Source organism: Ascaphus truei, chromosome 12 (assembly GCF_040206685.1).
Source record: "Ascaphus truei isolate aAscTru1 chromosome 12, aAscTru1.hap1, whole genome shotgun sequence".
In the NCBI taxonomy this organism is placed as follows: Eukaryota; Metazoa; Chordata; class Amphibia; order Anura; family Ascaphidae; genus Ascaphus; species Ascaphus truei.
In genome coordinates, this window is record NC_134494.1 from 26408759 (window position 1) to 26422363 (window position 13605).

A 13605-nucleotide genomic window follows, 5' to 3' on the forward strand; every position below is an offset into this window, starting at 1 on the left:
CTCCCAAGGTTATTATACTATTTTCAGACACTTCCGATCAGGGTCCCTGGATCAGAATTGAAAGATCTCCAGAGCAGAATATTCAAATTTATTTGGCACAGTAAAAAACCCAGAGTCGCAAAATCAATACTAACAGCACCAAAGAGTGGGGGGGGCATGGGGGTGCCGGATATCGCTCGATACTACCAGGCAGCCCAATTAAAAGCAGTGGTCGAGTGGAACTCGGACCCAGACCAGCTATGCTGGCTAAAGATTGAGTCCCAGTATGCCAGGGCGCCTTCTCTGCAAGCAAGTCTATGGGCCACGGGCAGACCTGAAAAGGGGCTAAGCAAATTTGAACTAAGGACAATGGGCCACACAATGGAGATTTGGCAAAAAGCTAAGAACAAATTTAAACTCTCGAACACAGCCTCACAACTCACCCCACTATATAATAACCCAGAATTCCTCCCAGGGTGTGAGACCAAGCAGTTTGAACAGTATGCGAGGGTAGGAATTGAGAAAGTCTATGATCTGGTATGTGACAAGAAACCTTTGACTTTCCAAGAACTGCGGAATAAATTTAAAGCCCCAACCCTAGATACATTTAAATTCCTTCAGATCAGACATTTCCTACAAAAGCTGTCCCCCACACTAGAATTCCCTCCCTTAACACAATTTGAAAGATTGTGTCAGGAAAACGAGCACCAAAAAGGCCTAATCTCTCAAATCTACGGGATACTAGATAGACACGCAAGCCCTGACACACACGATTATATGCACAAGTGGGCAGCGGAGTTAAATGTAGACATTGATAGCGAAGACTGGGAGGAGATATGGGAAGCGGCATCAGGAACCTCAGTGTGCACCAGCATTAAAGAAAACATCTACAAGATAATGTTTCACTGGTACTTAACACCAGTGAGACTGCGGCAAATCTACCCTCTGGTATCCGATCTATGCTGGAGAGGCTGTGGACATAGGGGGGACATGGCTCACATATGGTGGCACTGCCCAAAAATTCAGATATATTGGCTCTCAATTCAAAACCTAATTAAAATGGTCACTGACCTCACAATCCCTATGGACCCACTGACCTTCATACTGGGCAGGCCAATGGATGAAATTGACCACCCAGTATGGAAATTAATCTCCTTTATTCTGACTGCAGCGCGGTGCTCGGTGGCACTCTCCTGGAAGAAAAATTCCCCACCCAATATACAAATGGTAAAAAAAAGATTAAATGAGGTAATGTTAATGGAAAAACTGACAGCATTCCTTAACCACTCAACAGGGCGGTTCAACCGCATATGGGAGCCCTGGCTGACCCACTAGACCGTAAGAGACAACAGCCCCCTCCTTTGCCCAGTAACCGGACGAGACGCTGGGACCAAGTAACAGGAGGCGACTCCAGGGGAAGGGAAACCTAGAAATCCCCTCCCTCCTCCCCCCCCCCCTTCCCTCCACTCTCTCCCACTCTTTTCTCTCTTTCGGGAGTCTAATCACAGGGTCCACTGAAGGACCGGACGGTCGGCCACCCCTATGGGTGGGTAATCAGGGACCCCTCCCACCCCCTCTCCCCCCCCCACCTCTCGTCTTTCTACCCCCACTCTTATAAGGAAAAAGGGAAAAACAACAGTTATGGTATTATGCTATGCACATATGACAATGCGTGTAAAGTGATGTTTCAATACCTAATAAAAATGTTTGGAAAAAAAAAAAAAACCCAAAACCCTACTTACAGCAGGACCGGAACAAATGAGCGTGGGATCCGTTATTATCTTCACATGCCCGTGGTATATACAGTACCTAGTAGACATACAGTGGATGTGACCTGTTGCCCACCTTTGGAACAATTGACCAGTGCAGATCTAGCACTTTTGCTTAATTGGTTCACAAGACATATTAGGGCATATTTACTCATCAGTGTGAATGCGTAAGGTGCCCAAATGTCCCAGCACTTAGTAAATCTGACCTGTTGTCTTATTTACAGGAAGTAGCTCAAGAGCTTGAAGAAAGCAAGTACCAGTATACAGAGCCTCGCTTATCTATATACGGACGTTGCCCCGAGGAGTGGGATGTCCTGGCAAAGTGGTTTATCAAGCACAAGGTCTATTCGCCCAACATGCGCTGGATGATTCAAGTCCCTAGAATCTTGTAAGTAGAGCACAACTTTAAGTCACAATAAGATCAGACTCCACTTATCTACATTTCTGCTCACAATACTCTGATATGTCAACATCCAATTTAATGTGCACAGTCTTCCGTGTAGGAAGAAATATCGACAACCGCTCATGAGGTTGAGCGCCACTTAAACAGCGCTGTGCTGACTATTATTTCACCACGTTATGCTGCTTCTGCACCATAACGTGGTGAAATGAAAGTCGCCACAGAGCTGTGTAAGTGGTGCTGAACCTCATGAGCGGTTGTCTATATTTCTTCTCTGTATTGATTTATGGACGAGGACAGGACACCAAAGACAGAACTGCACAGAGGTAACTAGAACTTGTGCCAAAATACTACTAATCAAAAAGGAAAGCACATCCTGCCAGTGAGCAAGCCGCAACGCTACCATTTCTGCTAGTATTGACCTGATGAAAGGTCCATGTGGGACCTGAACGTTGTCTTTGCACTGTTCTTGGCCGTCATGTTAAATGGAGAAATGGAGCATTATGAACGTGCGAGTAGAGCTTTACTTTGTATCTCGGTCTTAGAGGAGACCTGCACTTTGAAGAAATTGTTAGTATGGACAAGGGGAAATTAAAGTGTTGCTACTGTAACTAGACAACTTGAATGATAACAGCGACAACAACTTGTAACTGTGTTTCATCTTCTCAGCACTATGATCTGGACACATTATATATACTGTAAGTGTGTCATTGTCCTGTATATTAATGGGATGAAGATGAACTTTTAAAAAAAATCTAATGCTTGTGGTTTGATCATATAAACCAAGCATGTCAAACTCAAAGGCTAACACGGGCCAAATAAACAAGGTTTAAGTTTAGGTGGGCCGCAAAAAAACAAAAACTTAAATTTTCATAGAAACGTAGGTTTATTTCAAAAAGTACACTATAAAAAAAAAAAGAACAAGAACAACGATAAAATGAATGTTTTCTTCCTGACACTTGGCATCTCTGACTCACTCTCCCTCTCTGACTCTCCCTCTCTGACTCTCCCTCTCTGACTCTCCCTCTCTGACTCTGACTCTCCCTCTCTGACTCTGACACTCTGACTCTCCCTCTCTGACTCTGACTCTCCCTCTCTGACACTCTGACACTCTGACACTCTGACACTCTGACACTCTGACTCTGACTCTGTCTCTCTCTCTCTCTCTCTCTCTTTCTCTCTCTCTCTCTCTCTCTCTCTCTCTCTCTCTGACTCTCTCCCTCTGACTCTCTCCCTCTCTCTCTGACTCTCTCCCTCTCTCTCTGACTCTCTTCCTCTCTCTCAGACACTCTCTCTCTCTCAGACACTCTCTCTCTCAGACACTCTCTCTCTCTCTCTCTCTCTCTCAGACACACTCTCTCTCAGGCACTCTCTCAGGCACTCTCTCTTTCTCGGGCTCTCTCTCAGACATTCTCTCTCTCTCTCTCTCTCTCTCTCAGACACTCTCTCTTTCTCTCAGACACACACACACAGACACACACACACACAGATACACACACACACAGATACACACACACACACACAGATACACAGATACACACATACACACAGACACACACACGCACAGACACACACACACACATAGATACACACACACACACACATAGATACACACACACACACACACACACACACATACACACAGGAGAGCAGTGGAGAGCAGAGGCAGCGATGGATGTGACTGGGGGGAGGAAAGGCATGCGATCCGTGCAGGACATGCAAATGTACAACTAACTCCCCCCCCCTTCTCCTATCACCCGGAGCAGGAGGGGACGGGACACCGCGCAGCCACCAGCAGGCAGAGGAGCCAGGAGCGGGAAGGCAGACACACACACACTCACCGTGTGCTCTGCACAAAGCGGAAGCCCCGCCCCCGGCTTCCTCTCTGCCTGCAGCCAATCCCCTGCGGCCCGGCCGGCATGAAGGAGGGATAATGGGGAGGGATGGTGGGGAGGATAATCGGAGGGATGGTGGGGAGGATGGTGCGCCGCGGCGCACAGATTGGGACCCACTGGGCTGGGCCGCAAATATGTACGTTGTGGGCCTTATGCGGCCCGCGGGCCGCGAGTTTGACATGCTTGATATAAACTAATAGGGGGGGGGGGGAGGGGGAGAATGGTTCGAAGACAAGTAAAATGTAACAAAGAACACAACAAATAGAAAGGAGTTGACCAGCACACTGGGGTGGCAGAAAGGTTTATCAGTTAGGAAGTCCTTTAAACCGTGGTGCGATTTATTTATTTATTGCCACATAAAACACAATATAAATGAAATAAGAAGTACACGCACCCACAGTGCATATATGTCGGGAAAATTGTCCCTTTGAGGTTTTGTGAGTTTCCGTTACAGACCAGGTTTAAGTGAACATGAAACCGAGATGAGTGGATTTAGGCTGCGGTATTGGAAAGTGAGGATACGCCTGAAAGATAAATCCATCCCAACTATTAAATCTGTGATACTGGAGCTCTTAAACTGTAAATAACATTTTTTTATTTATAAAGGAGGAACAACCTGCTTCGTTTATTCCTTTGCCACGAGTACTGAAAGAAACGCACAGCTATGCAATGCCCGGCACATATGTTCAAGCATTTTAATGAATATTGACATTTGCAATGCCAACTGCAGTGGGGGGTGTTTATTTATTTTTTGTGGGGGATGTTTATGGCCTTTCATTGTAAGATGTAAGAAAGAAAACTTTTTGTTTTTCATATTTGGTGCACGTAGACAAAGCTTGTGCTAGTTTGGAGTTGGCAGTTTCATTGGTGGAGCACAATCTATACAGAGTATTTTTCTTGATGTACTAGCTCTAAGAAACACACAATCGGAACAGGGAGCTTGATGCACAGGGGCCTATATTAGTACTGTAGCTGGGAGAAGTTCGTATCTGTGTGAAAAGATCCCCTTTACGCTCCAATTTGCAGATAAAATTCTGGCTCCTCAAATTCGAGCGATACAGCCAAAATGTCTCAATCGCGCAAATGTTGACAATTTGCTGGTATTCTAGTACCTCTGCTAAGACTAAAAGGCAAACCGGGCAGAAATACTAGCAAATTTGACTTCACCACCCCAAGGCTGGCGAGATTGCCCTAGTAGATGCCAGATGAGCTGTTTTAGTTCTCTCTGGCAGGGACTCCATTATTTATTTACATGAATTACCTTTTTTTCCCATTGCACTTTTCTGAACTGTTTCTTGTACTGTCTACCTAATTAAGTACGTTACTGGTCAATAATGCCCGGGCTGGAGTTGAAGGGCCAATGTGAAGCTGAGGGCCTTTAAACAAGCCAGGGCATTGGTCGCCACCAGAGCCCTTTTCTATGTGGATTAATAATATATTAGATTAAGTGTATGTGTTGTATGATTTTTTTTCTAACAAGACAGAGACAGAGACTTCTCAGTTCTATTGCATGAAATTTCTCAAGATCCTGAGAATAATAGAACTGTGTCTTTTCAGTGATATATTCAAATCAAAGAAGATTCTTCCCGGTTTCGGCAAAATGATAGAGAACATCTTCTTGCCATTATTTGAGGCAACAATTAACCCTTCCGATCACAAGGAGCTCTACCTTTTCCTGAACTATGTAAGTATGAACGGATTCCATATTTTCCCCACTTCCATTTCCAATCAATTATTCCATGTTTTATGGTTGTTTCTGAGGAGTAATTTTGCGAATTAGAATATGACAGGTAAACACAATTATCAGGGAGTTTATAACCAATTATTTGTCTTTTCAGCTTAAATAGCCATTCTTTTTTTCGGCATAATTTCAGTGCTTTTCTGCCCTTTTGTGTTTCAGAATAAATACTGTATAGTACTCTACTGTCAGGCGCTGTTTTGCGTCAATAAGACCAGCGCGATCCTCTGATTTAACTACTGTATATCTCATATTTACAAAATAACAGGGGTGAAAATGTAGGAGTTTTTAAACCTTTAAATGATTATTTCAAACAAACCAGTTTTCTTTTTGTTCTGCCTTTTGAAATATTGACAGATTATCCAGTAATTCTACATGACATTATTCCCTTTATGATTCTGTCTGAGACGAGTGTTTATTGGCATTATTAAAGTACTGGCCTATTCCACCATGGGGCTAGAAGAACAGGAGGTGCTGAAGACGCCTCTGGGTTTTAACAGTGGGGTGTGGTCAGTACACTTACAATGGCTTTCCATGACGGCTAGTCTCCACCAAAATGTCAATGCCATCAAGAACTAGGACTAAACAAAACCGGTACTCTGAGTATGCCATGAACACTCTTGTCCTGTTGGATGATTGGTCAAGCTCCCACTTCTAATGTATGTATGTATTTATATAGCGCCATTAATGTACATAGCGCTTCATATTAGTAATACACGTGACAATCATATTAATAACAAATAATACACATAACAGATCATGGGAATAAGTGCTTCAGACGTAAGTGCTATTTAGAAAGAGGAGTCCATGCTCCGAAGAGCTTACAATCTAATTGGTAGGTAGGAAGAACATACAGAGACAGTAGGAGGGAGTTCTGGTAAGTGCGTCTGCAGGGGGCCAAGCTTTATGTATCATGTGTATAGTATTAGCCACAGTGCTATTCATATGCTTCTTTAAGCAAGTCCTAAGGTGGTTCTTAAAGATGGATAGAGAGGGTGCTAGTCGGGTATTGAGGGGAAGGGCATTCCAGAGGTGCGGGGCAGTCAGTGAGAAAGGTTTAAGGCGGGAGAGGCCTTTAGATACAAAGGGGGTAGAGAGAAGACATCCTTGAGCAGAACGCAAGTCGGGATGGTGCATAGCGAGAAATTGGGGCTGAGATGTAAGGAGGGGCAGAAGAGTGTAAAGCTTTAAAAGTGAGGAGAAGAATGGAGGGTGAGATGCGGGATTTGATCGGATGCCAGGAGAGGGATTTCAGCAGGGGAGACGCTGACAGATTTAGGAAAGAGTAGAGTGATTCTGGCAGCAGCGTTTAGGATAGATTGTAGGGGAGACAGGTGAGAGGCAGGAAGGCCGGGCAGCAGGAGGTTACAGTAAACGAGACAGGAGAGAATGAGGGCCTGAGTCAGACTTTTAGCAGTCGAGCAACAGAGGAAAGGGCGTATCTTTGTTATATTGCGGAGGAAAAAGCGACAGGTTTTAGAGACGTTTTGAATGTGACAGGAGAATGTGAGAGAGGAGTCGAGTGGGACCCCTAGGCAGCGTGCCAGGGCTACTGGGTGAATGACAGCCCTAGCCCTGAGTGGGGTTCCAACAAAGGGAAGCCCCCACCTGCCCATAATGAAAATATAGTTCTAGCAGGACTGTATTCAAATATCTGCATTGTTTCATTTATCCTAATCCGTTATTAAACAACGGTTTCTTATGCTACTCCTAATCCAACAGATGACACAGGCGAGATGGTAACATGCGTATTTTCTGTTCCAGGTGACAGGCTTTGATAGCGTTGATGATGAATCGAAACATAACGACCACATGTTCACCAACAAGAGCCCGAACCCCGACGATTGGATTCACGAACAAAATCCTCCATACAGCTACTACTTGTACTACATGTACGCCAACATCATGATTCTCAACAATCTACGGAAGTAAGTGGAGCGTTGGAAGCTTCCCACACCAGGGAACGCCTGACTTCATGCAGCTCACAAGTAGGAAATGCTAATAGTATAGAACAAAGACGCTGGAAGAAGAACATGCGGTGGGGTTAATTTTCTGGAGGGGAAACCCATAAACTAATTCTATGCTTGCACAATAAAAGCAATCCTACTCTGCTAAGGATAATTCTATTCTATTCCTAAATAGCACTAATTATTTTTTAAGTGCTTTTTGATATAAATATACAATGTGGTCTTCATTATCTCCATGGGTGCTGTTATCATGGAGATTAGGGAAACACCAAGATATGGCAATCCATAATGGTTTGCATTAAGCCCAATATACCGTCGGACCCTCCTGCAGGGGTCCTAGAAACACGTTAGGATTCCAAAGTGTCACTTTAATTATACTCTTCCACCACATTGCCTAATGGTTAAATATGTATATAATATTAATAATAATAGCATGTTCTTGTGTAGCGCTGCTAGTTTTATGTAGCACTTTACAGAGACATTTTGCAGTCCCTACCCTGTGGAGCTTACAATCTATGTTTTTGGTGCCCATGGACACAAGGAGCTGACACCAGGAATTCCACTGCTCCAAACTCAGTGCCAGTCAGTGTCTTTACTCACTGAGCCGCTCCTTCTCCTATATTCATTAACAACCAACTTATTCTAATAGGTGAAATGCCTCATTAGTCTCCATAGGAATATTAACTACCACTGAAACCGGCCATTCATTTTACAAGAGCAAAATCCCTCTCTCTCCAATCTGTGGCGCAGATCCACATAGTGGTGCTAAGCCTTAGCACGCCAGGGGAGTAAAGGCATGCTAAAACTTAGCACCATTTTGTGGATCTGGCCGCGTTTACACTGTTGTGTTATATATCCCTGCTTCAGCACAGGTGGCTCAATCTGTGGCTCAGTTGAACACAGCCACCTGTGCGGAAGCTGGGACCGATTTGAGCCACCTGTGCTGAAGCTGGGACTGATTGAGCCACCTGTGCTGAAGCAGGGATAGTCTGAAAACCTGACCTGTTGGCCATCCCTGCAGTAGACAGTAATTGTGTTTCTCTTTGTAGGGAGCGAGGTATGAGCACGTTCCAGTTCAGACCGCATTGCGGGGAAGCAGGCTCCATCACTCACCTGGTCTCAGCCTTCTTAACAGCAGACAACATTTCTCACGGTTTAAACCTAAAGAAGGTATGGAAAGGGTACAACTTACCTGCACAACCTTGTGTCCATTTCATTCATATCTATGCACCTCACAATGGGTTTATGTTACTATGTAGAAGTGTAATATTTGAACTGTGTTACACCTATCCTGGCAATTTTGCCCACTATGTTTGATGTAATGACAAACCAAAAGATAGTACCAGCACTCTCTGTCTCACAGCTATAGATATAGGCGAATACCAGTGTAGGGAATATGAATAATTTAATGACACTAATAATAAACTGAAAATATAGCAACAATAGCCAATACGCCAATGCAAGAATAAATATCACCATGGAGAAAATCAAAAATTAAAGGGGGTAGAGGGGAAAGAAGGAGAAGGGGGAAAAAAACATGAAAGAAAAGGAAACAAATCACAAAAATGGACAAAGGAAAGCAAACTAGGGGGGCGACGTTTCGAGGGGTGACCTCTTCATCTGCCAAGCACTCAACAGGGCACCAGGAGCTGTTGATAGAGGGTTTGCTTATACTTGTTCACTGATTGAAATCTGATATCTGCATATGTTCTGTGTCTTTTACAATATTCTTGTACTTACATTTATTGTTTGATATTTGATATCTGCTTATGTGATTTGCCCTCTTTAGACTTTAGATTTATATCATTAGCTGAGTGTGGGATTATTTGACAGTGGGGAGGGAAGGCTTAGGGAAGTACCTCTGGGACCCTTCTGAAGGGTATTAGGGTCCCTTCCTGTTCCGTGCACCCTGCAACCTTGCTGAGTCATTGTGTCAGAGTGCTGTCTATCACCCCCCCCCCCCTTTCTACCATGTTTGATGTAATGGTATCATATGGATTCCCCTAATACTGTATATAATACTGGTATAATCTAGCAATTCACTCCCATATACCTAGTACTAATAGCCACTCTATCATAGAATATCACAAGAGTGAGTGTCACTGCTATTGCACAGCATACATAGGGGTTTTCATTCATGTATACGTCTGCAGCTTTAGAGGACCCTAGACCTATTAAGGAATAAGAAATATTCATCTGAACTGAATCTGGGTTCCTCTGACTCCACTACGAGGATCTTTTATGGTTCTTAATATTTGAGTGTTGAATGAATTTGATGTAATAAAACGTTATTATTTTTATTTTAGCCTTTCTCTTTCGGACTATAGTATACCACATAGCAGAATTATTAGTGTAGGCTATTTATGCCGTATACTATCTATTAGGCATTGAGTGCATATTTTGGGGGTGCTATCTGACCCTACTTCTTGGGGTCCTCTGTTTTGCTGTACATTTCATTCATCATCAAACCACGACCCGGGTGAACTCCTTCGATTTCCCCGGATACAATACATAAACTAACCTATTATTTTCCATCAATAAAAAAAGTGTGTTAAAACTGATCTTTATTCCAAAATTCAGCGCACGGGGCTTTCTGTCATTTATTTACACTGGTTCAAAACATAAGCAGCTCTTGGGGACGTATTCACTTAATTGCACTAATTCTGCGGTATTGGAAAACTTGCAGTTGAAGGAATAAGGCTGTGTGTGCTTATGTCGGCAAATCAATGCGAACTAAAAGAACTGAAAGTCCTGTTACCATCAGCAGTAAAACGGTGACAAAAAAAATGAAAACGTTGCAGTTTAATATTCTTGTGTACTTAAAGTTCAGTAAGTGGACCAGGAGTGGCCAACTCCAGACCTCAAGTGTCACCAACAGGTCAGGTTTTCAGGATACCCCTGCTTCAGCACCGGTTGTTGAATCAGTGGCTCACTCGGCATGACAGCCACTGATTGAGCCACCTGTGCTGAAGCAGGGATATCCCTAATACCTGGCCAATTGGTGGCCCTTGAGGACTGGAGTGGGCCACCCCTGGTCCTGGACTGAAACAGGTCTGTGAATAACTCTAGCGTCACACAGAAAAAAAAACCACAATGGTTGGTCCTGTCAAAAGTGGGATTGATTAAAAAAACAAAAACAAAGGAAGAATCTTTGAATAATATTTCAGGTGCCAAGAATAAGATTAGTGGTTTTATTCTTTGCTGCCAAACACGGAATGGGAAGAGTATTTCCCGTCAGTGACACACTATTGCCACAAGGTGTCGGGTCGGAGCTGTGTATTAAACGCTTTCCTGCATATTGTTTCACATTATTACAGTCATTTGATTCTGGCAAAATGATCCTTTGAAATTCCTTTTAGAATAAATGATCTCGCTAGACCCCTTTTAATGCTTCATAGACTAGCAAGACATTTTCTGTGTTGGACAAACAGCTCTTTCGTGCTTGGTTTACAGTAGGTTTAATGACCAACTGATACCGCATATGTTCACAATTTAATAGGTATCCCAGATACTGGAGGGGGGCAGGGTTTACCCCCAGATTAAACCATCATAAAGGCTTTTGGTAAATGCTCACCAAACATTTTTACGGCACACATTATTCTGATTAAAAACATTTCTTTTCCCTAAAGTTAGTTTTTTTTCGGGAGAAAATTTTATTTACATTTGTATTGCTGTTTGTTTATTAATTAATCTGTGTTTTCCTCTTTACAGAGTCCAGTTCTCCAGTATCTTTACTACCTTGCCCAAATACCCATTGCTATGTCTCCACTGAGCAACAACAGCTTGTTCCTCGAGTATTCCAAAAACCCTTTGCGTGAATTCCTGCACAAAGGGCTCGTCGTTTCTCTCTCAACTGACGACCCCATGCAATTTCACTACACCAAGGTACGCATTGCAAAAACGTTCTTCTAAAGAAGGCGCCCTGGCTCCATGCATTATAACGTGTCTTTGTAGATTGTGTTGGGTTTCATATTACCAAGATGCATTTTTTTTACATAGCAGAGTGATGATGAAGAACGCAGATGAGCACGTTCACATGTCTCAGACAGGTTTCCCAAACCTACCTTACTGCATCATCACACAGCATACAGGGCTTCCACTGTTACCAGGGATTCTGGGTGATGACATGCAAATGAGCATGTCAGGGTGCTGACAGGGTAGTGGGGGGATGGCACCAGGACAAGTCCCGGCAGCCGCCTGGAATCAGGCCTCAATCTCACTGCCAGGTAGGGCAAGGCCACCCCTGTTAAACAGTTAGGACCCCCGAACCCACCGGTCAACAGTTAGGGCCCAGACAAGCGATGAACAGTTAAGGCATGGACAACCCAGCGCGTATCTACTTGTCAGGCTTGCCAAGTGTCCAGTATTGAACTGGACTGTCCTGTATTTGGACACTGTCCAGTACAAAATTAAAGGTCATACTGGACATGGATGTGTCCGGTATCATCTCTCTGGACATGTGACCTAAATGGCTTGAAGGGCAGGGGCATTTCAGATCGGGGGAGGAGAGGAGGAAACCGCATGGAGTGGAGAGAGGTGTGTGTCTCAAGAACGTGGCACCTTTCACCATTATGTCCACTATTTTTGGAGAAGCCACCTGGCCTACCCTCGAGCACATGACAATTCCCCCTTTCCCCACCTTCAGCAACAGGTTTGAAGACTCTAGTCCAGGGCCCCCGGGAAAGTTGCCGGCAGCCCTGACACTCGGTGTGTCCCCTTTTTGTTGCTTATCCACTTCAAAGTGGATCCCTTTATGCTTACGCCTTCTGTTTCAAGTAAAAAATAAATACTTTTCTTTCTTTCTTTAAGTCAAATTTACCATCGTCTATTTTGCCATTCACAGGAAGCCCTCATGGAAGAATACGCCATAGCCGCTCAAGTGTGGAAGCTCAGCACGTGTGACTTGTGTGAAATAGCTAGAAACAGTGTCTTACAAAGTGGCTTGTCAGACAAGGTCAGTAACTATTTGTAAAAGTGAATGTTACCGCTGTACATACTCACATTGCATAACTAGTAAAAAATACTATCATTGGACACTAGGCCAGGAACCGAGATGCAGATAATAAAAAATAGCAGGAACCATCTGAAAATGTCTACAAAGATTCTTTGATAAAATGCCATCAAATGACAGTTCTTGGACTGGCAAGACTATGGGCAGAAAGCGTTTTTTTTTGTTGTTGTTGCCATATATGTGACAAAGAGGCTCCTATCCGTAGCCTCGAAGACACAAAGTAGAACTTCTACCCACTGTAACCGGCGGAAGCATTATTTAGGAACCATATTAAATACAAGAATTTTGGAAGTCATATTTTGATGACCCACGACAATCCTACTTCATAAATGGACTCAAAGTTGCCGAGTAAGTGACATTAGAGCTTTGATTCCTACACCACTGATGAACCCATTGGACGTTGCTTTCAATGTATCGCAGTATTCGGCTTAAAGCGTTACCCTTTAAAAACTTCATATTAATTTACCGCATTTAATACAAATCGCAGTTCTTTCTGAATTCTGGTTACATCTCCCTTAGTAAAATGGAAGCTCCGCCATGTTCATTTTGGAACCACATTTGTCTGTTAAATGGGAATTCTTTTAAAGATCGAAATGTACTTCAGTTAGGCTTACTATAAGAGAGCAAGGCATTCATCTCTTGAAAGAACTGATTAAATAATGAAGGAAACAGTAAAAGTGGTAGAGAAGGTGTTCTGTAGGTGATAGTATTGATGTTTTCCCCCCATTATATTTTTACATGCATTTATTTCAAAATGTATACATGAAGATGTTCCCCATTTTTGTGCTACCTGAGAACTATCTAGGGTCACGAGAACTAATATAGGATGTTAAAAAGGTTGGAGGA

At 43.4% G+C, this 13605-nt stretch overlaps 1 protein-coding gene across 6 annotated transcripts in view; it reads left to right on the forward strand.

Annotated features, from left to right (window-relative positions):
- The window catches only part of AMPD3 (adenosine monophosphate deaminase 3), a 70484-nt gene that overhangs the window by 52872 nt on the left and 4007 nt on the right, over positions 1–13605 (forward strand). For all 6 annotated transcript variants that reach the window (XM_075567094.1, XM_075567090.1, XM_075567092.1 and 3 more), the window contains 6 exons: positions 1973–2136; positions 5601–5727; positions 7546–7709; positions 8798–8918; positions 11460–11633; positions 12592–12702. In XM_075567094.1, the coding sequence (XP_075423209.1) occupies positions 1973–2136; positions 5601–5727; positions 7546–7709; positions 8798–8918; positions 11460–11633; positions 12592–12702 (861 nt within the window). The remainder of the gene's footprint in view (positions 1–1972; positions 2137–5600; positions 5728–7545; positions 7710–8797; positions 8919–11459; positions 11634–12591; positions 12703–13605) is intronic.